The 26,606-nt window shown below is 37.3% G+C and overlaps 1 protein-coding gene across 2 annotated transcripts in view; it reads left to right on the top strand.

The window, feature by feature from the left end:
• Nucleotides 1–26,606, top strand: part of PIK3R1 (phosphoinositide-3-kinase regulatory subunit 1) — a 60,066-nt gene that overhangs the window by 12,438 nt on the left and 21,022 nt on the right. For both annotated transcript variants that reach the window (XM_058824497.1, XM_058824498.1), the window contains exons 3-6: nucleotides 20,938–21,030; nucleotides 22,373–22,447; nucleotides 25,235–25,366; nucleotides 26,243–26,444. In XM_058824497.1, coding sequence (XP_058680480.1) covers nucleotides 20,938–21,030; nucleotides 22,373–22,447; nucleotides 25,235–25,366; nucleotides 26,243–26,444 — 502 coding nt within the window. The remainder of the gene's footprint in view (nucleotides 1–20,937; nucleotides 21,031–22,372; nucleotides 22,448–25,234; nucleotides 25,367–26,242; nucleotides 26,445–26,606) is intronic.

The raw sequence follows: 26,606 nt of genomic DNA, 5'->3' as shown, positions 1-26,606 counted from the left end.
CCAGTAAAATAGATGGGGTTGATTTTTCTCTGTGGGTTTTTTGCCTTTTTTTTTCTTTTTATTGTGTGTGTTTTAGAAAAACAAAGTTAAGCTCTACTTTCCTTGAACATTTTGATGCTTTCCTGTAAAACACATGCACACCTTAGGTTGTAAAGGTAGTGGCAAAAAGCCAAATTATTCCACTCTAGAACATTTAATTCAAGTGGTCTCTACCTTGCTCTTTCTTCTCTCTGGAGTTGTATTTGTTGGATGCATCATGTTTGAACACTCCAGTTCCATAGCCTCCTGCTCGCCACCTGGGAAGAAAGGAAGCATATTGCAACCTGAGATCTGTAGTCTCGAGAGGGAATGCACCTCTGAGCTGGTTTGTGCTGGGATAGAGTTACAACGACAACCTAGCAGAAGGCATGGCTGCACCAGGTTTGTATGTCTTGTTTACAGATATAACAGTGGAATTTATTTGTTGGGGTCAGGAGAGAAAACTTCAATGCTATCACCTATTTTTCCAAGATCTCTTCATCCTGCTTGGATAACATTGGTAGATAAGCAGATAAGTATGGAGGACTATTCTTGGCAAAGAAACTTTTGAATGGTACACTGCAAATCAATGTTCCAAAGCATGTTACAACTTCTCCAGCTGTCTCTCTCAAGGAGAAGCCTCTTAGTTTGTGAGGTTACTCTTTTTTATTTCCCAGTCCTCTTCCTCAGCTCTTTTTTGCTGGAGGTAGATGAAGGCACTTAAATTAGGGAATTAATGAAAGAAACCACTAATTATGCATCATGTGGTTTCATTATCTCTCTATCCAGGAACATTTCAGAAATAAGCAGTTAAGGGGAAAAATTTTCAGTCGCTTTCATATTTGCACATGGTGTTCGACACTGTGAGCACAAATTCCAGTCCTCTGGTGCTATTTTTTCATGAAAATTTCACTGCAATTTTTCATGTGCTGCGCTTGGATGCAGGGAGCAGGAAAACGTCACTTGTGTTTTCAACCTTACCCTTGAATTGTCTCCTTGCCAAGACACAGCTGCTTGGCACAGGTGAGGAGCAACAGAGACTGTGGCAAAACCCTCCATCATTTCCTGCTTTGCTCTTAGTTGACTGGCACATGCATGAGAGACATCTGACCTGATGTGATCTGCCAAGAGTTGTGAGGTGCCAGGACACCATGGGATGCAGCGAGGTGTGATCTGTTGCTTGGCCTTTCAGTCTCTGCTGGTATATGGGTATTCTGTGAAGGCTTGTTTTAGGTACTTTGGAGTAAAATCTGTACAGATGTTTAAGTACAGTTAACAATATATTCTGGCCAGTCCAAATCTACTCAATTGTTCTGAAGCCAGAGGAGTATAGCCTAAATAAGTCAGTAGCCCAAATAAGTAATTTTCTTAATAAGAAAATTAAGGGAGGCCTTTTTTGCTCCAGTGCAAGCCAGTTCTAGCCATAAAAATTTTTCTAGTCATCCTTGTAATCTGGCCTGGCCAAATGATAGAATTTTAAGGAACAAATTCTAAACAGCAAGTAGCAAAAATTTCTTCTGAAAGAACCAAAAATAGGACCTCTGTTCATTGAATGAGGGCTTCTTAAGGGCACAGAGTGATGAATGTTTGAATTCTCTTTGCTGTATTTATAATTAATTACTGTTGGTTGAAAAATTAGTGTTCCCTGCAACTTCCATGTTTTTCTGACTACTTCTTGGATCAAACTTAGTGCTTACAGTTCTAAAAACTTTCTGGTAGCCTGTGTAAACTGCAGTCCCCTACATGAAATAAGAGATTTTCACAATCTCATTATTGTCAGGATTTGGGAATAATATTAAACCACTGGTTGAACAATGTTTACTACAGAGCAACTAGCATTAAATCTTGCTTCTTAGCAAATTGAAAGTCTCATCTATTTTTGATACTAAAACCTTCACTGAAGGTGCTAGTGGGCTGCTGCTGACTTCCAGAGTGATTTAGAATGCAGGACTTTGAGTTGCATGAACAGTTTAGCAAAAAAGGGGAAGACAGTTACCAACTGTTATGCTTTTTCTCCAGATGTTTCCTCTAAGACAAATATGTAGAGTTTTATTATGACACAGTAAGAACATGCCAATTAGATGAGTATGGTTGTTTTGTTGGGGGGGTTTTGTGTGGGTTTTGTTTTTTAATTCTCAATGTCTGTTTGAACTAAATAGCCAGTCAATCAAATACGGTGGTAAATTGTCTAGTAGTTTGGATGGAACATGCCCATGCTTGTTAATGTGAGCTGCTCTGTTCTAAATAGAGTACTAAAATCCTTTCTTCAAAATCCTTTTGGATGCAAACTAAAAATAAAATTATTGTAAAGTACTGATGTTCTTGAAAATACTCTACATGATTGAGGGTTTTTTTTCCTTTACTTCAAGAACTTGTTCATACACAAAGCCATAAGTTACTATGCTACTTTCTCTTAAATTTGTGGCAAAACCCATCTCGACTTCAGAAGGAACAGGATCAGACCTATAGTCAAGATTTAGCAGCATTGGGAAAAATCTCATAGTTCTTAGTCTTAGTTCTTTTTGGCAAAATTCACAACACTTTTAGTGTTTGGAGCACAAATCTTATCTCTTTTTGGAAGAGATTCCAGTATACCAGATTCATAGAATATGAATGTGCATTAAATACTACACTACAAACACTGGTGTAAAGAGCAGAGTCTGATTGTCCTTTCATAAATTTTGAAAACAAGTAAGGGACTTGTGAGCATCTCTTCTGAGGTCCTGGGCTAATGTAGGGCATGTAATTTCACCCTGTTATTCCTGCTTGAAGCTCCTAACTTCTAGATGAATTTAAAGCCTGTTATTAAATAGTCCAAACTGCTTCCTTTGTACATATTTAGTGTAGATTACTTAACTTTTTATCCCTTTAGTATCCAGCACATGATAAGAATTGTGAATTTAGTAGTAAAATGTTTTCATTTAGGAAACTACATAAATTTAATTGTATTTGGTGATGACAGTATAGAAACTGCTTTGACAAGGTTATTTTCTTTCTATATATTCAGAACTCCTCACTGATACTTGTTAAAAATTTGCTCTAGGGTGATAGATACTTTGGCAGGGCTGATGTTTTCCTTAGGGCTGCCTGTTTGGGTAATAATGTGATAGTAATAGGGTTTCTTATAATTGAGGAAGTGATATGATGACAGTTTTATTTGTAAATTCTTTTACTGTAACAAATTATTATACTCAGAATAAATACAGAGTTTTATCACCTTGATGTATGTGTGTATAGACACAGAGCTGCATACTACAGTAGGAGAACATTAGGGTTTCAAAACTGCATCTAAATCTTGTGTTTATACATAAAAGTACAGCTTCTTTCAGTGTATACCATCTGATGCAATTTTTTTTATTGATATAGTTGTCTCACCCTTTCCCCCATTTATTCTTGCTTTCCTTTTTTCCAAGGTCTTCACTGAATTAAGATTGCTTAATTCAGGTTGATCAGTTCCTAGTATTAAGCCACCTGTTCTTCACAGCCTTCAACCTTCTCTCTGGAAACAGGTTTTTGCATTGATACTTGTGCTCTTTCCAATGACATGACTAATTAGTGTTTCACAGAACTTCATAATGACAAGTACTAAGTCATCTTTAGGACACTTTTGTGAGCAAAGGTGCTATCATCGTTCCTGTAAGGAATAAGGTAAACAAAACAGACAATTAAAAAACAACCAAACAAACAAACCTATTGCTTCAGGGTAGTCTAAGGTTAATCTCTTCATGCCATGTACATTTCACTTCAAAAATGTGAACCTAGGAAGTAACTCTTAAAAATTCTTAACATATGAGAACCTTAGCAGTTACACTTCACTGAGATAAATAAACCCAGGAACCAGAAATGGATTAGGTTTGACTCTGCAAATCTTTATTTGCCACAAGGAGTGAGTACCATATTCTCACTCCGTGTCTGGCTTCAGTTACTATGTACTGGATGTCCAAAACAATTCCTTGCAGAACAAATCTTCCTGGCATGCCTCTTCCTGCACCAGCTGGAATCCAAATATAAGCATCAAAATCAAAATAATTACTAGAACGTGAATGCACAGATTCAACATATATGGTAACATAATTTAGTGTTGGCTTATTTGTTCCATGACTTTGCAAATCCAGAGTTTCAAATTCTCAGTAGTTTGTTGTTCCTGTTAGACATGCCTTGCAATAGAACATTTCAGTGACACATGTTTTAAGCACCTCTTACTTTAGGTTTTTATGGTGCATCTCTATTAGTTTTGAGATGTTGTATCATAGTTGTGATTCACAATACAGGAATATTTTGTGAATGGTGACATTACATAGTAAATTACCATTCTGGGAACTAGATCTTTGCTCTTGTAATACTAATCAATAACTTGCTTCCTTGAAAGATGCCTTTGCTCCTGTCTTTATCTTGCCATGTAGTAAGCTGCAACCTTAATTAATCAAGAGGTGTGGCAGCACAATTTTATCCTAGTATGACAAAGTTCAAAGCTTTTCCTGGGCTACTCTGTTGCTAGCATCATACATTAGATTCCTCGTTCAGGAAACACTAGTTTAGAAAGTGGAAGTCAAGACATCAAGTGTGGGTGACAGATGAGTAATGAGGGAGGTATGAAAAATACTCTTGACACCTGGAATGGTTATTCATTAACTTTCCAGATGCACTAGAAACGTGGAAAGAGTGTTCTGCCATGGAGGAATCTGTGCTGTCTTGCAGGAGACTTCTGCCAAATTGGAGAAATTGAAGGGTATACTTACTCCATATGAAGTTTTCTGCTCTTACTCCCTATGAAGTTTTCTGCACAAAGATCTTTTTGTTTTTAAGTTTTTCATTTTTCATATCTTTAGATGTTAATATGGAAATTGCAGGCTCATTGGGTTTGAGTGTACAAACAAGAGAGAACTCTGGAGAGCCATGGCATTTGATCTTTGAAAACTATGTATGTATGCATGCTCCTCTGAAAACCCCAGATTGCAAAAATCATTTGTAGTGGGCTAGAGAGGTATTTGACAGATTATGTGCAAGTACATACATGTGTGTTTCATTATTTGATTGCCTTAGGAGACTGGTGTTTAAGTTGGCAGATCTACTCACTAAAAGCAAAGCTCTTTGGCTGGCAGGATTACAGAATGCCTGAAGGAGAGAGTCCAAATGCTGAGAGCAAAAGAGAGGGAACATGTAATGTGCAGAAAGCGTGGGGAAGCTATAAAGCCAGCAGGAAAAAATAGATTTGAATATGGTTCCAATTTGTTCTATTGGGCTCAAGTTGATAGCCATGCAGAAGTAAAAACATGAAATTCTCTTATTTCAGTATGAAGTTAATGTTCTGGAAAATACTGTGTTTTTTATCATGCTAAGTATTATTTGGTTACCTATTTGCAGCTTGTCAGAAATCTTTAATCCATGCTTATTTTCTGACTCAAATTAAAAAAAAATCACAGTTTGTCTAGGATTTTTACAGAGCACTGTCAGACTGTGACATAGGTGGCTGCTATAATAGGCTATGAAACTTTGTTCTTCTCTTTATTAGCATGACTCAAAACTCCACTGTTGACTCCCAGTAGATGTTAAATTTCTGCATTTAATTTGGCGATATGTAATTTGTAGCTATTCTGGGAAAAAAATAAAATAAACTCCCAACCAAACCAGTCTTTATGCATTCAAGTTTGGAACGAAACTATCCTGCAATGCTTTGTAATCAGCAGACGAGCAAGTTGAGTATGTGTAGCTAGAGAAGTGTACACCTGTGGCATTGGACTTTCTTGATGTCTTGCTCCTCAACCTAAGGCAACACAGAGTAGCATTTTGACTTGGTTTTTTGTATTGCTCACTCCTACCTGAATGCCATTATAGAATAACCAGCCACCTTGCTCTGTCCCCTAAGACTTACTTCTCAGTTTGAGAGCAAGGTTTGAAGTATGGGAAGCTGACAGGTGAAAAGCAGACTGATGTACTGAAACAAGAAAAAGAGAAGCAGAAGGGCTGACTCCCCTGAGAGATCAAGAAATATGCTATTTGAAAAAACCCAAACCACCAAAAAAGCAAAAATAAAAGGGAATTTCCCTTTAAAAAAGGCCAGAGTTGAGATGATTGCTCATACTGATACATCTAAATTATTTTAGAGATTACAAGTGGCACATTTACCATGAAAGACTAGAATCCTTTGAGAGGTAATAGGTCCTGCAATAAAAAGGTCCACGGTGGTGGCATAGCAGAGTTTAGATGAGTTAGACTAGCTGTCTGCTGCCATTTTTGAGGAGCTTTATATTGTAAAATCCTCAGTAAAGTTGTCTGAAGTTGCCACATGTGAACTGTTTAGGAGACAAGTTTTTCCAGCTTCATGCAGGCAGTTCATATGAACTGTGCTTAAAAACAAGGAGTCATGTGCGTTTTAGAAAAATCAGGTCAGTTTAAAATTAATGTATCCCTCTTTTTCCTGTTCTCAGCAGAGAGCTGGTTCTTTTGGAATTATTTTCCTTCTGGAAGTCAAGTGAGATACCCTTTTGCCTTCTGGCATAGCCAATAGATAGATAGATAGATAGATAGATAGATTTGAAAAGGCAAACAAAATGAGGAAAATGTGTTCCCTTCTGCTAAGGCTGAATAAAGGTAACTGGTTCTTTCTTCTGGCAAGATGACCAAGTGATTCCTCTGGAGCACAATAACAGAAAGACCATAAATGTAAGAATGTAAGACTTCCTTTCTTTCCTCTCTCTCTGTCTGTCTGTCTCTCTCACTCTCTCTCTCTCTCTCTCTCTCTCTCTCTCTCTCTCTCTCTCTCTCTTTCCCCCAGCCCCCACACCCGGTAGGGTAGCAGGAAAACAAGCAATATATACCTGGCATTTTGACAGAATAGACAATTCTCAGTCCTTGCTGGCCAGTGTGGAGGAAGGCTTACTCCAGTCAGCCAGCAGCCTTTCAGCTTCTCAATCCCCCACCCATTTCTTAGTGAGTCATAGCTAGAAGGCCTTTTCACATGTTTGATCACATCTTGCTCAAGTCAGGAATGTATTTTTACTCCTTTATTGCATCCTATAAGCAACATTCCAAGTCAATTGAGTGATTTTTGCTTTAAGCTCGGTACATATGTGGAAATGGAGATAAATATATAGATAGATAATGCCACTGTATTTTCAGATATGGGTTAGAAGACCAGCTAACTTTCCTGGCAGGCACAGGATGGTGGAAAAACTGATTTATATGTTTTATGTGGGTGACCTCTAGAGGAGTGGTACATGAGCAGTACTTAAATATTCAAGACATTAGTTTTTCTTGTCATTCTCATGTATACACTTAGTAGTCCTCTAAGTTCAGAGATAGCATTGATCCTGTTACCCATGAATTTTCTACAAGAAAGTTGGAGAATGTCTACAGCACATTCCACTGTGCTGGAGCAGGTCAGTGTAGGGCATCTGCTGAGTAGCAGAAGTAAGGAATGGAAGCAGTGGATCAAAAATGCTTCTTGCTCATCTCTTGGGTCTTTGTAGAGGACCTAAAAAGAGCTTCTGCCTCCTCATTTACTCCATGAAAGAGCTGCTTTTATTTGATTCACCTGAGCTAAAGATCATTAGGAACATGTTGTCAGTTCTTAACCAGATTTATGTTTTTCTATTTTTGCCCTTCTGTAGCTTACACCTTCCAAGTTCACTTAAAAAATCTTTCTTTCAGTTATTTCATCCTATTCTGTTCAGTCTCACTCATCTACCACTGGTTTTCAAGAGAGAGACTTTTTTTTTGTTTTAGACCACAAGGCACTCTAACACTGTAAGGTTAGAAAAGGATTTCTTGGATTTGAAGTGTTTAGGTTTTCTTAGAGAGGCTTTGTCTCTTGTTTTTGGTCTCTTTGCAAATGAATGCACCCACTGCAGACTGAAATCCTGCTCCATACCTTCTTACCCTGACTTCAGTTAATCCTTGGCTTGCAGATGGTGATGTAAAAACAGCCAGTTTTTCATGAGCACCATCTTTGTTGTCATTGTCAATTTTCTTATACACTTTCTATAAACAGGTTTTACACTATGTGAATTTCATAACACAGTGTGATGGTCAGTACACAAATGAAGGTTTTTTGCCAGTTAGAGTTAGTTAACCAGTTGGAGCCCTGACAGCTTTGTAAAAGTTCATGAAATTCATTTGTCTCCCTAAGTGCTAAGGTCTGAATTAAAGCTACCTCAGAAGAGAAGTGTGAAGAAACAATGATTAATGAAAGAGAGATCTTTAGGTTCATGCATTAAGTACATGTACTTGATATTGTATGACATCTTTTTTGTTTGGGATCTTGGTAGTATGAAATATATTGGAATAAGAAAATAACACTGATACTGCTATGCAGAGAAATCTCCACGGGAGTATGATATGGGTCAAAAAATCTTATTACATATAGACTTAGAGTTTTCTTCTTCATCTGAAGGTAAAGAGGATGGTGGGATTACCTCTCTATAGATTCAGTCCAGGATTTTCCTAATAATGTTGTTTCTGTAACTATGTCAGATCACCCAATGGTTTAATGGCTGTAAGGATTAACCCAGTTTTACTTTCTTATAAGTCTGCCTTTCAGCATTGCTGTATTGCTGTATTCTGTTGCTACAGCTACGGCTCTAAGCTTTTCATTTTTTCTTTTTTTTTTTTTTTTAGAGGAGGAAACATGTTTGATTTGATTGGAAACACATTCAATTTTTGAATAAAAGTCGTGGTGCTGGAGAGCTGTTGCCATTGTTTGCATTTTTTTTCTGGGTGACTGCTGTACACTCATTATTTTTAACTTTCTGTGTACTTACAAATGTTTCCCACAATTCCCAAAAGATGAAGGAGCAGTGTTGACTTTTATCTGTCAGCAGCTTCTGCCAGTTCTTTTATGTAAATCTTCCAGATCTAAACAACTTGACTTCTCAAGCATAGTAATATGCATTATCTTTTCTTGCAGCTGTGAAGAGCCTATTCTTTTCTTCTAGATTTTTTTGTCTGTGGATAGTTTGACAGGGATTTGTTGTCATTCTTCTCCCATTAGTTTCTTCACAGCAAAAAGGTAACAAAACAAAGCATTCTTTCAGAGCAAAACAACATACTGCCCTGAATTTTTATGTATTATGGTTATTGAATAAAAAGAGAATGCTTTAAATTCTGCTCTTCTCAAGCAGAGATACTATCGCAGACCCGTGTTTGCCCTGCATAAGAAACTTTGTTACTGGTAAAAAGGACACAGCAGTAAGGAACAAGGATCCTTTAGAGATAGGACAGGTCATTCTCAACAGTGTTGCAGTGACCATGGTATCTCACAGTGAAGGTTCATCCACCGTCATGACCTGTCCTGGCTACAAAGAGCAGATGCTGCTGGAGCACTGCAGTTTCTAACTGTCACCATTTATATGGGGAAAGGGAATTGATATTAGTAGTCCTTGTAGGATAGCACCAGACATGATACTGCTTTTTAAAATACATGTTACTACTTTTTAAATGAAAATGGTTTCAGCACATGAACTTGCTCTATCTATGCAGTTTTATCTGATAGAGGTCATTGAAATAGTCTCACTATGGCTTTCCACTAGTCAGCCAGAACCACAATTTTCAAGTGCCTTTTGAGATGGACCTCAGCATTCCTTCCCTTAAAAAGATAGGCAACTGCCTCTTTCCTATGTGTCAAATGTTTTCAGGAAAAACCAAATACGTATTTCCTCTCCCACTTGCTAGGAAGAACTCAAGAACAAATTGTGGACCATAGTACTTTTACATGGGAAGCCATTCTAAGAGGAGATGATAGAAAATTCAGGTTTGAAGAGGAAAATAAACAGGAGAATATAAGCCTACTGCATGACCATGTGTCCTTGTACAGTCTAGATAATATTCCAGGTACTGAAGTACTCAGTTCTTCAGCTGAGTTTTATCCCTTGAGAGCTCTGGTCTTTGTGCACTGAAATGGGCAGTGTAATTTAATGGAGAAAATTCTATGTCATTATATGAAAAGAGACAAAAGCATGATCTGAAATTTAACATGCAGCCTTAGTTCTTTGTGGTCTTAAGTTTTGAATGCTTGACCTTGGTGGTGGTGGTCTTGACGCTCTTACAATATAGTTTTGTTAATGTGTCTGTGTGGTATGGCAGGCATCAGAGGGAGCTTTGCTGCTTATTCCTTATGGAGTGACTGTAGCAAAAGTACCATGTAAATTTTGACTAATAGCAAAAGTACCATGTAAATTTTGCTAATACATACTAGATGTATTAGCATACATCTAGTCACTTTACACTATATTATATTTTTAGTGAATTTTCAGTCTTACTTAGTTTAAAAAAAAAGCCTAGAGTGCAGAAGTTAATAGAAATCATGGCATAAATATCCTTGGGAATAATGAGGTAGTTTGTGGGAAGGCAGCTGGCAACAGTTCTAAGGGAATACTTAGTTAATCATAGTGCCAGTGAGGTAGGTTTTGTTTTGAGAACTATCAAAATTTTTTCTAATAAGGACTTCTATGTACCACCACTAAAATCTGGATGTTTAATGGCAACAATAACATTGAAGCACTGGGAACTTGATAAATAAGTCACAAGATGCAGCTGCTGGTGGAATGTGCTGTTTGTTCTCTCACCAGCACTATCAATACTACTCTTGACCATTTGGTGGTATATATTTCCCTTCTTGATAGTATGTATGGTTTCATGTCAAACCACTGTCAGAAGCTGAAATTGTCATTTAGTGTCTCTGAGGAGAACTAAGCAGGCCGAGTTACTCAAATTCTTGCAGATCTCAGTTCTTTTCTAGTCCTGGAACAGCCATCCTGAAGGAAGGGGAGGGAATATAACAAGCCTCACTTCATGAAAAAAGCAGTTCTGCACTTTATTGCTTCAGCTATTTAGTTGACCCTGTCCTGTTCCTTCTTTTCTGTCGTCTATCATCTCCTTGCATGTGTTGATGTAGTAACTTGGTACCTACATCAGAGCTTACCTCTCATCTGCTGGTATCTCTCTGACTGAAAACTGCTGGCAGGGAACCTGCAGATGTCAACAAGACAGGAAAAACAGGTGTTAGCTTATTAATTTTTTTTCCTCTGTCATTGGAATCATGCACTGAAATCCATGCTGGCTTGTTCTATTTAGAGATGTTAACCTGTCCTTCCATTTAAAGGGATGCTCATGGGAATGTGAGAACACTACTACTGCTGTGCTCCTGCATGTCACACAGGGCTTAGGTTGATCCCTGAGAGTGAAGGGTAAGAAGGAATTATTCACCAGTCTGCCACGCCTGAGAAAAGCATGAAAAGCCTCAAGCTGTGCCAATGCTCCAGACCACTTGAGGGTGGTGAGATGTGCCGCTCCTGGCAGCCAGCAGTGTCAAAGTTCCAGTGCTAGCCTGTTTGGTTTTCAGCTCCAGCTAAGCATATCCTGACCCACACTCTATCCTCCTCAGCTTTTTGAGTGCCTCCTCTACTTAGAAGAAGACATCTTTTAGTACATTCTTGCTTATTGCTTATTTTTTTCTTTCTGTTTATCTCACAGATCCTTGAAAAAAGAGTTGAATAAGGAAGTGATTTTCCCACCTCTTGCTTGCTTTTTGGGGGAAGGAGTTTCTTTGGCAAAACTATGTATGCATTATATATGGCATTATGCAGTGTACTTGATGCCGGCACATTTTACTTATTTAATGTTTTTTTTTTTCCTCAGAATGGTACTGCTCATGTTTTCTAATCATGCTAATAATAGTTGTAAATAGTTGCAGCCATTAAATTCAATTCTTTTTGGAAAAAGAGTGTTGCAAAAGCTCACCCATAGAGGGAAGCAGAATACTGTCTGAACTATGGGCTGCTTTTAAAAAATTATCCATGCTTCAGATGAAGCCAACAAAGAACATCTGTTATCTTAATTATAGCTTCTATTTCTAAGAAGTATGTTCTGTAGCAGATGAGAAAAATGTCTGACAGCTCATAATTCATAAAGTTATTGAGGTTTAATCTGATAGAATATTACATACAGAGTTTCTTCCCAGTACAGACATTATCACTTCCCTTTCAACTGATGATAGAAACAGGGCTTTATGAAATATTAAATTAATAAGTGTGAAACATGATTATCAGCCACTATTGAAAGTATTAAACTGTTATAAAGGACACACGTATAAAGTTCTCTATACTATGTTGCTTTGTGGTTTTGTTTTTCTGCTTATCTCTGCAACTAAACTTTCCTCAAGCCAGACACAATCTCTTTGTTCTTCCTTTCCCTACTTAAATTTTGCTTTGTCTTAGAGGAATTCTTTGTTGATAATGCAGCAGCTCTAGGACAAGTATTCATTTTTGTGACAGAGAAGGGTAAAAAGATCCTGGATTTCTTTCAGAGAATTGGTATCTTATTGAGTAAGACTTTCAATATCTAATCAGACATTTTTTCTTCCTAGTCCTGCCATCTATTCTTTACAAATTATTTTCTTGTAATCTATATTTACCAGGGTTTGTTTCACCCCTTTTCACATAGCCGCCCCTTGTCCTTTTTAGCCCCGAGAGTGCAGCTGGCACAGCTTCATAAACTGGAATGAAGAGAGGAATTAGTTCTCCTGGTCCCCAAAATTCCCTGCATAGTCACCATGCACATGATACTTTATCAACCACAGCATTGCTTCCATGTGTGCTGATAACCCTGAGAAGCATCTAGGCAAAGTAGGTCTCAGTTACAACATTGATTTATGCAGGTAACCTTGTCTTTTTGACGTACTATGTGTAATTAGGATAAAATGAAGTAACATTCAGGTTTTTTTCTGACCCTTTTAGATTTAGTGGGTTGGACTATAAATGGCCCAATCTTAATATATGTGTGTTTATCCTTCTGAAAAAATGACTGCCTTATTCTATTAAGTGTCATAATATTATGACAAGTTTTGTACATTTTTCTATAAAAGTCGGTTTGAGGTCCCTTTTTCAATGGTATAGGTTATGTGTTAGTACCTATCTTGCACAGAGGAATCTGGAGATGTTGGCTTTGTTTTGGGCAGTACACTGGGACTGGCGAGTAGGTAGGTCATGCTTGTGAGAACTGCTGTTGTCTTCGTTTTGGAATAAGCCCCTTGGATAAGTTGTTGTCACTCGGTGTTACTGATGTAGGATCACATCAGAACTATGAATGCTTTACAAAGATATTTGAAGTCTGAAAGTCTTGGAGTACTGTTTTGCCATGAGAGTTAAATGTTGCCATTAAAGCCCTTGAAAGGCTTTATTCAGTTCTGCTTTATTCAGATGTTCCATCATTGAAGACAGAGAAAAAAGAGGAATGACAGCAGATGTAATAAATTGTATTCTCAGGACAGATCTGTATTTCCTGGCTAAAATCTTCAGTGTTCTGTTAAAAGGAAACATGTAAATCAAGTTACCACTTTGTCCTCCAGTTCATACCCAACACCTGTTAGCTAGTGGAAGAAGCAGGCTGTCCTGGGTACATAATATTCAAGGATTATAAAGTGGTAGTATTTTCATTCTGCTTTGCAGTTGTACCCCAGTAATTTAAAGTCACCAGCAGGCATCATTTTCCATATTTCTTTTCATAGCACTGGGGTCATTCATATCACAATAAATCCTGAGTCTCAGACATTTTTTTGCCTCCATAATAAATGGACTTCTTCTGAGCTCAAAGGCTCATAGTGTTGGTGGGCATGACCATTTCTTTTTCTAGTGCTGCAATACTCTTCACCTGTCTTCAGTTCTCCTGAATCTAGTCTTCTCTACTGCCAAGGCTTCTGTGATATTCTGAGTCTGCACCCTGCCTGAATGATGACATCTCACAAAAGTAAGAGACAAGTAATAGTTGGCAGACTTATTAAGTTGCTTGTAATGATGTATCAAATTCATGGATGCTTAAGTCTCTTTCATATTTTTCCATGAATGATGTTGTGTTTTAAAAATCTTTCTAATGAAACCAGTACTGGAGAAACAGCTCTTCCTCCTGACACTTTAAATGGTGATTTCAGCCATTGAAAGTAGCATTTAACTATAGCCAAACAAAATCATCTCAGTAGGGACTAAGAAGTATTCTCTACCAACAGTTGCAGCTGAATTTGCTATCTGTTCCAGTCCTTGATTTATTTGAGACACACAGTAACACTGACTTTCTCTTCACTCTCACCTTTTTGTCTTTCATCTTTACCCAGTGAAAACCTTTTGCTAATGGCAATTGGGCAGTTCTGAGCATTGTTCTTTTGGTAAATACAATTAGGTTTTCTGAAAATGCAAATGTCAAGGCAAGGCTGAGCTCTTCAAATCAAATGAGTTGCTCCTTGTTATTTAATTAATACCAGACTTATCTTTTGTGTTGGTCTGACACTGAACCAAAGCACAGATTTCTGTGGAAAATTTCTCCAGAGTTAAGAGTTGAGGGATTTTTTAGCCTTTCATACTATTGTACGGAAACTTTTTGCAAGGAATCACTACTTTTTAAAGTAACATTTAGTAGATCACAGAATTCCTTTTCACTATGAATTAAGAGTTTTTTGTCAGTAAGGCTTCTTTCACTCAGGCTCATGTGAGGCTCATGTGGCCTTTTCTTCTCCAGCTGATTACAGCAGGTGCTGAGAGGGTGGTGATGGCTGAGGCTCAGCATCTGTACCAGCTGACACCACAGGGCCAGGAAAGGCTTCAGGTTGTGCCATCATCTGTATGATGGCGTACCTCCTAGTGCTTTCCCGGGTCTGAATTTGTGTTTCTACAGGCATGGCTTTTGCTGTGTTCCCAGCACAATGTCCTCAAGCTCTGGTGTCTCTGATGTGGGAGTCACTAGCAGCCAGCACCCTGGAGGGGTACATGGGACAGCTTAATATATACCACTGCCTGAAACGCCTGCAGAACTGCCAAACTGCCCTCATTTCCAATGCATCTTCACTAGAATTCAACATTGTATACTGATAAGCTGTTAAATTCAGACAGTATGAATCCTTATTGAAATCCAGATTCTGTTTCAAGGAAGATGGATGATAACAGTGGCGCATTGATTGAATTCCATTTCCCATACGTAGAGTAGAGTACATAACTGCTGAAATAATAGTATTTCAATCAAGAAAGTAAGCTCCTGTGTTTCCCAGAAATTCCAATAGCAAGCATGGGTATTGAACTATGTAGGAAACCCCCCATTGTCCACAGCTGGTAATGCATTATATGGATGGTGCTGCTGGCAGAAGTACTTTAGGTGCTTGAGCAGGCATCATTTCTTTACAGTTTGTTGGCTAATCTTGTTGGAGCATTATCACAACTTGCTTGACCATGATCCTTACCTTTGCATTTCTTCTTCTGCATTAATTAATATGCCAATGTTTAATATAGCTGATTTAAATACTGGTAAAACCTTTCATGTCTGGAGTTATTGTATGACTTCCAAACAAGGTACCTGTGTAAACCTATAGAAAATCATTATGTTAATGGATAATTTGTATCCACTAACATAAAGAGTATATCTGCATGCAGCATAAGTATTGTGATCATCTTAAGACATGAGCTCGCAAATAGTAGACTTTTATATAGAGCTGTATTGTCAACAAAAGCGCAAAATGCATGCACAAACTTTAATGCCATTTCTGGAAAAATAAGAACATTCGTGGAGTAGTCTTAATTCAAAATTAAATTCAAGTAGAGTTAGTATATAGTTCCTGTAATTATTTAGAAATTAAATTCCCTTTCATGGTACATACTGTACATTTTAAGGGGTTTTATTATATATGTTTTTAAATTTCATTCTTCTTCTAGCAGTAATGAAAGATATGTCTCAGAATCATCTGAAGCCAAATTGCGGCTTTAAATTTCCACTTGTCATTGCCAGGTACTAACTCTATATATTTTTACTGAGAACCCTTCCAAAAGGTACAGCTGTGTGCTGGTTTCATCTTGCACTTTGTAGCTGTGCTGGCAACCCTTGAATCTAAGGTATGCTCTCATCTTCCACACATTGCCATTGCCTTAGAGCTGTTCAGTCCTGTCTGTAACAGGGAGAAGGAAGAGTTTGCAGGTTGGAGAGAACTCTTGATTTGTGGTTCATCTCATTGATTCTCACTGTTGCAAGGTAAAAATAGAGCTAGTGGAAAACCCAGCTTTTATAAAGTGTCATCAGAAACTTCCTTACAATGTGAAGTAAGCTTCCTTACGATCAGTTTTGAGAACCGTTATGTTTTGGAGACCCTGGGATTAAGGGAAGGGAAAAAAAAGTAACAAAACAGAGGCATTTGGGGAGAAATATTGCTTTCAATGAAAAACTGATTTTTTAGCAAAGGCATCTACAAATTTGCCCAAATTCTTTAGAGTGGATATGGTTCTTCAAACATCTTTGCTGCCCTACAGCATTCTTCAAAGAAAAAGTCAACTTTGAAATCAGGTACTAAATGCAGGTTGCATGTGAGGTTTTTTTCAGTTGTCTTTTACTAAAACTGACCTATCTAAAAAGTCTTCCTTTCCCACTGCAAATCTTAACATGCATTCTGTGTTTTCTCCTGGTACACAGGAGAAAATCTAGGATCTAGGGACTTCTTTAATTATAATTTCTATTCTGACTCCTGGAGTAAAAAAAAAATTCCAGAAATTAGGTGCAGTTTTCTTAGTTTGGCTGCTGAGATTTCCCCTCAGCATTTTGAAACTGAAGCACACTTTTCCCAAATTAGGCTGTCTTCTCTATAAATGTAATAAAGTGGCTTCAGTTCTTTGAGTACTGTTGAGTTTTTTGTTTTTTTTTTTTTTTCTGACTACATGTGTCTTGTAAAGCCTTTTGCCTTTAAACAAACTTAATTTTCTATTTTGTGCGAAAGCTGGGAAATTTGAAGCAAAATTTGAGCATCAGTATGATGTTGTGCACTAATTATATTGAAGGTGGCACAGTGAGTGGAAAATCCTAGAACAGGTGGGAGGTTAAATTATTTTAATTTGTTCATGCTGTCTTCAGCATGCTGATGAAGTGAATGTTTTTCTTGTACATTGCTGAGCATTGTAACTATGTGACTTAGATGTTTTCTTCTTTAACTTCGAAGTTGCTGATAACTGCAGGTTTTGGACCTGTTTGTGTCTTTTTGCTGCAGAGCTTAAAAGAGAGATGAATATCCTGAGTATTCAGTCAAATACACAAGTATTTTACATACTATGTATTTATGGAAGGCATTGTCATTCACTTGAAGTCTCATGTCATATCTAAAAGTTCAGCAATGTCTTTGGCTATATAAGTTTCCAGTTTTGCAAAGGAATGGGATAAAGAAAGGAAGAGACATCAGCAATCCTCTGAACTCCTAAAATGCATATTTTATGCTAGCAGAAAACTTTTGGAAACTTTTCATTTTAAGCAATGCAGCATTTTGTTTGCATAGGCATGTTTTGTAGATACATTACTTATTTTGTGTAAATATAAAGGGAAATGCATAGCTTCCAAAAGGGTTTCAATAAGTAAGAATATTACTGATTGATGAATACTCTACAACAAAGATATTTGTAACAGATTATGATAAAAACCTGGCTTTAAGCTAAAGGGCTGCAGGAAGAGGCCCTCTCTGCTTAGGTAATTTAGGTAAAGTCTGCAGAGACAAGCTGTTTTCTGTATTGTATTGTCTTCACCTTGTAAGGGGCTTCTTCCCCTGTGGCTGGGTTCTCCTCTTTGCTTTCCTTGGACTCTGCCCCTTGTGTAGAAAGTCTACATAAGTGGAAATTAGAATTATTTTTCTAATAGGTATATTTCTAATATTTCTGTATATTCTTGATAGGTATTTGTTGATGTCTTGCCATCATTTCAAAGCACAATTTGGTTAATGGAAGAAAGCACTGTGCTGCTCAATAGCCTAGATGGGCCATCCCTGAACCACCAAGCTGTCACTTGATAGGATCCATCTGTCTGTCAGTTTTGACTTCCATCCTCTGTCTCTATTTATCGTTCTTTGTCTCTTTCCTCTGTTTCAGTTTAGGCTGTTGACTGTGGCTGCATGTTGCCTCCATCTCGAATTAGAAAATGAACATCTTTGTTCAGAGATGATGCACTTTTGTTGATGTTATGAAAGAGGGAGGAATTAAATGTAACTAGCTCCCTCAGGAACCAGAAAGTTACTTTCATAGGTCAATTTATGTAAGCTCTGTTCCTAAAACATATTCTTCCTCTGCTACCATGTAAGGGATCCATTTTAAGCCCTTAACATTCACTTGAGTCTACTGGTATCTCACAATCTGAGAAATTTCATAGCATACCCTTTGAAATCACTCCAATCTTTCATTTATTATTTCAATAGATTTGTCCATATCATAAGATAGATACATAGTTTGGAGTTGAAAATAACCATCTGATATGAATATTACAAATCTGTTGGCCTGTATTTCAGTATGCCTCAGCAGAGGCTACTTAGAGTGCAGCATTTTCCATTTGAGCCCATCTTGTGTTCATTAAGCAGATACAAAAGAGATGTTCCAAATGGAATCTGAAAATGATTTGAAGATGGAAAAAGCTGAAAAGTCCATTTGCTCCCTGAGTAGCTTGGTTCTACCTTAATATACCTATATAACATGCTTGCATTGAATTTAGCTTAATCGGAGTGTTATACTAAATCAACTATCTGGCAGAATTTTGGAGTTTATTATGTCTACTCATAGGCCTTTTTCAGCTCACAAAGGTGTCACTAAGGAAAGAACCTATCTTCTAAAAAACTGCGCAGATTATCCTTCATTACAGTGCTGTCTGCTGTCTTTTGTTGTATTATATGCACCTGGGTTTAGGTTTTTCTTTATTTTGTCCAGGACCTATAATGACACTAGCATGTAGGCATGTTATTTGTCCTTGCAGAGTATGGTATCAGGTGTTAGAGCTCTTTGGATCTGTGGGAGTTGTTCTTATTTTCCTCAAGTCATTAAAAAGCATCAGCAGGGCAGAGATCTGCATAGGCAACTCTTTCTAAACTCCTGAATGGTTATCTTCCAGGCCTCCTAAGTTAAACTGTTATGACTAACAGATGTTTTTCTAATACCATCAGTTATGAATGGGTTAGGAAAGTATTTCCATCATTATGGTACCATAATTTTCCTTCTTTTTGCCAGTACGCTTCACTTGTATTACTACTATTGTCTTTCACTCCTTGTCTCTCTACACTTCCAAACTTCTGTCCCTTCCTTGCTGTTTTTTAAATTTGTGCTGGTTTTGACTGGGGTAGAAGTAATTTTCTTAATAGTAACTATCCTTGGGCTGCATTTCAGATTCACACTGGAAACAGCGCTAATAGTACAAGGATATTTTAGTTATTGCTGAGTGGGGTTTATACAGTGTGAAGGCCTTTTCTGCTTCAGACCCCACCTCACAAGTGAGGAGGCAGGGAGTGCACACGAAGTTGAGAAGGGACAGAGCCAGGACTGCTGACCACAACTGACACAGAGACATTCCATACCACAGAGCACTGCTCAGCCCTAAATCTGGGGGAAGAATAAGGAAGTGGGAGATGCACAAAGTGATGGTGTTTGCCTTCCCAGGTTGCCATTACTCAGTGATGAAACCCTGCTCTCCTGGAGATGGCTGAACATCTTCATGCCAATGAGATGAATTAATACCTTGATTTGCTTGATTTGCTTTTGTATGTGGCTTTTGCTTTCCCTGTTAAACTATCTAAACGTCAATCTGCTAACCTTTTCTCACTTTTACCCTTCTGACTCTCACCCCTATCCCACCAGAGGAGAGTGCCTGAACAGTTGTGTGGGACTTGTTTGCTGGCTGGGGTTAAACCACAGCAAAATTGTTTGCATTTTAATGAAGTTATGTAATTCAAAACAGGGTGAATTACCAGCCAAAACTGTCTGCTCTCTCTTTCTCAGTTGATATATATTCTTTCTCAGTTGATTTTTTTTGTTGTTGTTGTTATCTCAAAGTTTTTAGTTAAAAACTCTCTGTTCATAATTTTCTGTGGGTTTTTTTCTCCTTCTACTTAGTTATCATCATCATTTTGTTTCAGTCTTCTGAAAATAGGGGTGGAGGGCGTGCGTATATATATTTATGCATATCCTTATAGGCACCTTTGTGTATGTGTGTTCAAGAATTGCTCTCTGTCCATGGTGAGTTTAATTGAGCAGAGATCACCATTGCTTAGGCAAAGGACAATTTTTGCTTCAATGATTAATTTTTTGTTTATCAATCATAATCCATCAAACTATGCCAGATGGTTCTGGCAGTAGTTTATGTAAACATTTTTGTTTCCAGGTGTTAAACAGCACCACTCTAAAACTTTTGAATTATTCTTTTGGGGAAAATTGTGTATTTAGAGATAGATCTTTACTCACAGAGCCAGAACATACCTTTAAGAGTGTGTTCTTTCCATTTAGAAACCAGATTGCATGAAAGCTGACTTTCTATAAAACCTGTGTGCAGTTTTGTTTGAATTTGCAAAGTGTCCCTTTCCAATTATACTGCTATTTATTCCTAACCAGTCCATGTAGAAAATTCATGCTTCAAGTAAACTATACTGTTAATAGTATAATGTTGGAAAATTGAAATGCACAGAAGTTGCTGAGCTTGTGTATGAGTGTGAGTTGTTTCTACTGCTCTCTCAGGCCTTTTAAAGTCTGTTTTACCCAGGGGATTAGGCACTCACAGCCAGTTATATGTTTAATAGCCCCTTCACTTGGTGCACAGTGTATGTGAATATCTCAGACAGAAAGACTTTCTTTCCTTACTTGCATTGTATTTCTGCACATCCATAGACTGCAAACTTTTATTGTGTTTTCTTTTCCTAGACAATATGGAGAGTGAATCTAGAACTGAGGTTCCTGAAAGAAAATGCTATAAAAAATGTAGTTGTCATAATTTTTATTCATTTTTTTGATTAAGTATGGAGCTTGTTTTCTCGTACAGCACTGACAACAGGATGTTCGTTCTGTGATTAAAAATTAACTAGTTGCATTATATGTCATGATTTTCATAAAAGTAATTGCATTCATCTGCAGCTTGGCTTATTTCTCTTCTTTTTTTTTTTTTTTTTTGCAGCTTTTTCACTTCCAGACCTTACAGAGCAGTTCACACCTCCTGATGTTGCTCCACCAATTCTTGTCAAGATAGTAGAGACAATTGAAAAGAAAGGTAGGCTGAAGAATGATCTACCAAAATGTTCTGTTGCTTATGTGAAGAACTGGATCCAGAGCTGGCATGTCCTCTTTCTAGAACTGATAATGCATCACATTACTTAACATCCAAAATAATCTCCTTAACGTTTGTTAAGGTTTTTGCTCATTACAGGCTATTTGGACTGTAGGAGCAAAACCAAAGCTTGCCTCAAATGGCATTTAATAATTAACATAAGTATTATTGGAAAGTAAGGGAGAAGGGTTTGGTATTGTAACGAGTAAGCACCTTTAGTTGGTTATGTAAATGCCAGCATAACATTGAATTGGTGGCACAGGGAAAAAAAGTAATGTTTTGCCCCAAAGCGGGGGAAAAAAAGAAAATAATAAAATATGAAAAGGTTTCAAGAACTGATTTTATTCTTCAGGAGCCAATTCCTTATTGCTGCTCTATAATGAGCCGGACAGTGTTATTTTTATGGTTTTTTTCTCTCACCTGCTTTTCTGTGTTGATGTCTCTCCATCCTTTTGAAGCTTTCCTCTTTCTCTTACAATGTCATACTTCTTTTGCCCTATTTATATCTTCCTGGCACCTCCACTGATGTGTCTTTCATAGTGCTGGTGAGGTAAGGAGCAGCTCTGTGAGTCCTGCTCATTTAAGGCCTTAAGCTGGGTAACAAGAGCAAAAGTGGTATTCTGACGAGAATCAGGCTGCTGTCATTGGGCTTATGGGTTCCAACATACTTCTCTGGCACTTTAAAAGACTGTAAGCCTTTCCTGAAAGAGTAGAAGCTTGCTGATACCAGCGTGGAGGGCCAGTATTTAGCACAAGTGTGCATAAAGAGCTGCTGCTTTCAGGAGACACCACTGGTAGAGTTAAATTGTCTGTGCTCTGCATATGGTCTCTTTCCTTGTGTCTTCTCTATTTTCACTGATGTAGAAGAGTTGTAAACAATATCTTTTATGTGAAAACACTTTACTGATGTCTTCTCTAACAATTCAGGTGAATTATTTTATCACATTATGCGATATATACAGATACTTTCTCTGACACTAGTGTGAATCTGTTTCCTAGTCCTGGCCTTTTGTAGTTGGCCAGCGGACAATTCTACAGAATATGATGCCAGCATCTCTGATCTTCTTTGGCCATCTCTTTCTGCAGACACAGCAGCTTGAGTGCACAAAGAGGTGTCTTACAGCCTTAAAAAAGCAATCACATTCTGTAGTGTGGTAGGTGAAAGAATGTTGCTAGTTTATACTGTAAGAACTTACTGAACAAAACAGAAATATGCTGCATCAGGGCAACAGTCACCAAAATATTAATGCTGTCCTGAACGCGTCCTATTGATTTTGTTTTGAAGGGCTGGAGTACTCAACTTTGTATGGAGCACAAGGCTCAAGCAGCGCAGTGGAATTAAGACAAATTTTTGAGTGTGGTAAGTACAGTTCTCTTCCTTAAAGCACTAGACAGATTTTGTGGTCAGACCACTCTCACACATATGTGCTGGTTCTCAATAATATACTATTAAAAAGACATATATAAATAAAAAAGTTTTCTAACTTTTACTCTTGATATGAAAAGTAATTTTCACTTTTACAAGTTGTCTTTTTTCATGGCTCAGCTGCACCTTTTTTTCCTAAGAGTATTTATTTTAATCTCTTGTTGTGTGGCTTGTTCAAAGACTGACAGTTTAGCTGTACTGAGAAAAATGAGATGTTTTGTTCAAAATCGAGATAAAGATAGATTAGTCCTGAAAGGCTGCAGGTTTTTATTTTGTAAACAAATGGCCAGTTGTTTACATACAGTTCTGTGGTGCGTTTTTTTTGTCCAGTAGGTGGGGTGTCAATAGCAGCCCATTATCTACCTGCTACAGAGTGATACTGAAGAAAGACAATTGAATTAATATTGTAGGCTGAATTCTCAGACAGTAAAATGCGACCACACCACATACCTGTTCAAGTTTCCTGAAATATATTTCCTCTTATTTTTTTTGATATACTTAATTTTTTCTTCAAGACAGAATATAGTGGCATGGCAGCACTGTTTCAGTATGAGAGTTGGAGGAGAGTTTGACCATGACTTGGCAAGCTGGGATGCAATGTGTGGCGTGAGCTTTCATTTGCCTAAAAGAGTGCAAAAGTACAAGGGGTAGAAAATGGAAATGGTTACGTGCCTTGTTGCCAAAGGGACAAAAAAAGCAAACTCACTCAGTGATTTAGTCTCCTCATTTTTAATAATTGCAAACATTAACAAAGCTAATTATACTCTGAGTTATCTGTTTTTTCAAAATAAAAGAGCATCCTATCCTATGCTGATTGTGGTAGGAGTGAAGAATTGTAAGTGTACAAGCAGGGAGAGAAGATAGGCATGTGGTGCTAGCAGCCTCATGATACCAGCAACCTCTTCAGTGTTGTGTTTATGTTTTTCAGTCTGCATGAATCCAGATTTTTGGTGGCATCAATATGATTACATTTCTTATTTATCTGAATCCTTTCTTAAGTCTCTAAACTGAGCTATAATTTTTGAAAGGTTTATCTGCCCCTTGAGATTAAAAACTCATGGTTTACATGTATTCCTACTTAAAATGTTGTTAGTTTTGAGTAACAGAAATAGAATTTTTCCCTTTAGTAAAAGTGTCTCTCTCTGACTTCTCTTTAAAATAGGATTAGGATCTTCAGCTCAGAGCTGGTGCAGTGAGTATCCAGATACAGGGATAGAGGCAGATCTGTTTCCTCTGCCTGCTGTCTTTGAATTAGCAGAATGCTAATTCAGAGAGCAAAGTCAGCTTTGGTCTCAAAGTTATGAACTTGTATTAGTCTTCTGTTCTGCTAGTGGTTTAAATACTCTCCGTTTTTTAATTGTATAACTGTCTGTTAGCATTAACACAATCCTATCTAGCTCCAAAATCAAAGCTGATTTACATTTTGTCAGCTCAGCAGTTGGAAGAGTTCGGGTCCGTTTATGATATTACACCCAGAGAGTTGCAGAATAAGTATATTCTTACTCATGTATTCATATTAGTAATTTGGGACATACTTCAGAGAAATGGTCAACAGTGAAAATGCATGATTTAACTTGGCTTATGAATTAAAAAACAGCCAGTAAGCAGCAAAATTAATGAAAGGTATTTCTTTAAGAATTTGTGGATTCTCTGACACATAATTGATCTTGCAGAAATATTCCCACACTGCAAGTTTTATATAATTTAAGACATTTATTATGCCATTTCACTCATGCAAATTCTTGGGTGTCTGAGAAGGTTTGAGCTCATACTGCAAGCTCTTTGTTGAGGAAAACAAAGGAGGTGGAGGAGCACTAAGTTTCTCATTACCCCCTCTTGGCTGCCTTATTTCATAGTATTGGTAGACACACCATCTATTTGAGTCCTCTACCTCCCTGTTCCCTTTGTTTAAAGTAGACAAAAAGATTCAATAGTTATTTTACCAAGACTATTGCTAGATAGAAGGCTGATCAGCATTAATGCCTCCAAATTCTTGTACAAAATAAGGATCTTTTTGTATACACTTAGGACTTTACTGTGCCAGAGTTTCATGTTATAGGATGAACCCTAACCTTGCTTTCACTAAATAAGGATTTTTGTATTTTCTCATTTTAATTTTTGCTGATGATATTCTTTGCTCCAACACTAACAAGTAGTTCTTTATGTGACACTGCCAAACCTTATCCCAAGTCATAACTATCCTGGAAGGGTATCAGGTTTTACAAGATAAATCTCAACAGCTGCATAAAACACCAAGCACACTGTTCTGCACGTGTATATTTGTTTCAACTTACTTTCATAAATATTTGCAGACTTGAATCCCCAAGATGTTAATCAAACTTTTAGTCATAATAGAAGTAGCTCCCTGTATAGAAGCTGCATTTGGCCAAACCTTTGATTAGTACTTACTTCTTACACAAAATATTTACACATAAAACAGAGACCTGTTAAAAATATTCTGATGTTCCATAACATTGCCAAGATGCTGCAACAGAAGGCCACACACAGTTATGGAAATCATTTGGTTTATCAGATGCCAAGGGACTGGGCATGGTGTTGAACTCTGTGTGTTGTTCTTCTCAAAGACATTTCTTGGTGTCTTACGTTCTTATGAATTGTTCCCCATGAACCATATGTAAGTTAGCAATTTTGGCTTGTTGTGAGCTTGTATATTTTTTCCAATTTCTGAAGTCTTAAAAGCATGTTGCTCTTTCCCTTTAGATGCCTCTTCATTAGATTTAGAGACATTTGATGTTCAGACTTTATCAGATGCTCTCAAGAGGTATATCCTGGACCTGCCAAATCCCATCATTCCAGCAGCTGTTTACAGTGACATGATTTCTGTATCTCAAGGTATGATTATGACATTATTTCAAATGTCAAACAGAAAGCCTTTTATTAGAATTCTGGATAAGTGGTGGTTCAGCTGTTACAGAACAGCAAAAATTCTACACAACCTGGCAGCATCTCAGAAGCCATAAATATACCTTTACCCTTTTTTATGAAAACTGTTTCATAGAAAACTGGTTTTAGACATTAGTCTGCATTATTTGGTATTTAGGCAAACATAATGTAAAATATAAAGGATAACACAGTTCTCTTCATTTGAGTAAGTAGAAACACTATAGAAAAACTGGGGGAAAAAATCAAGGACTGTATACAGAAAGCTAATTTTTAACTTTTTATCAGTGCTGACAAAGTACATGTATTAGAGGTCATGTAGTGCTGTGTTACATTGGAGTTGCAGATTATGAAGTGAGAAATACATGAATGTGAGATTCGTCATCTACAGTGGTCATTTCAAACAAGTACAGCTTATAAGCTTTCAGCACATGGGCCAAGTATTCTGTTATATATCTCAGGACAGGATATTGTTACTGGTAACCTTCAAAGTTAGAACAGCACCTGTGAGACTTATCTAGTGCATCTCAGAATTACCCAATCATGTGTGACGCTAAACACAAGACAGACTTCTACCAGTACACTCTGAACACGTTGTGGTTTTTACAAAAATGCATATCTGTTTCCATTTGACTTTTAAATACTTGTTCTTTACTCTTCCCTGAGTGTTTCTCATATTTTAAAAGAAGAAAGATATCTTTTGGTTCTAATACAGGACAGATTTTTTTTTTCTGTAAAATTGGTGTTTCTAAAGGAGCCACATATAGTTTCATTTTACTTGAATGTTTCTGTGCTGGTTTCAAGAACCATTTATCTGTTTGCTTGCAGAAGTGCAGAGCTCAGAGGAATATGCTCAGTTGCTGAAGAAACTGATCAGATCTCCAAATATACCTCCTCAGTATTGGCTCACACTCCAGTATTTGCTCAAACATTTCCTCAGAGTTTGTCAAGCCTCCAGCAAAAATCTCTTGAATGCAAGGTCTCTGGCTGAAATTTTCAGCCCTCTGCTTTTCAGATTCCAGATAGCAAGGTATGTGGGTCATCTTTACCATATTTTGTACTGTAAATATGAATTAGTTACATGCAAAATAAGATTAATTAAATAATTTTCTGACCTTATTTCTGATGTGAGGGCATTGTAGTAAATTCTTACTATTTTGTTTTAATAATTTAAAGTAAACTTTTGTATTTC

This window comes from Ammospiza caudacuta, chromosome Z (genome assembly GCF_027887145.1).
Source record: "Ammospiza caudacuta isolate bAmmCau1 chromosome Z, bAmmCau1.pri, whole genome shotgun sequence".
In the NCBI taxonomy this organism is placed as follows: domain Eukaryota; kingdom Metazoa; phylum Chordata; class Aves; order Passeriformes; family Passerellidae; genus Ammospiza; species Ammospiza caudacuta.
The sequence above is the reverse complement of the archived record's forward strand: the minus strand, read 5'-3'. Positions and strand labels throughout refer to the sequence as shown.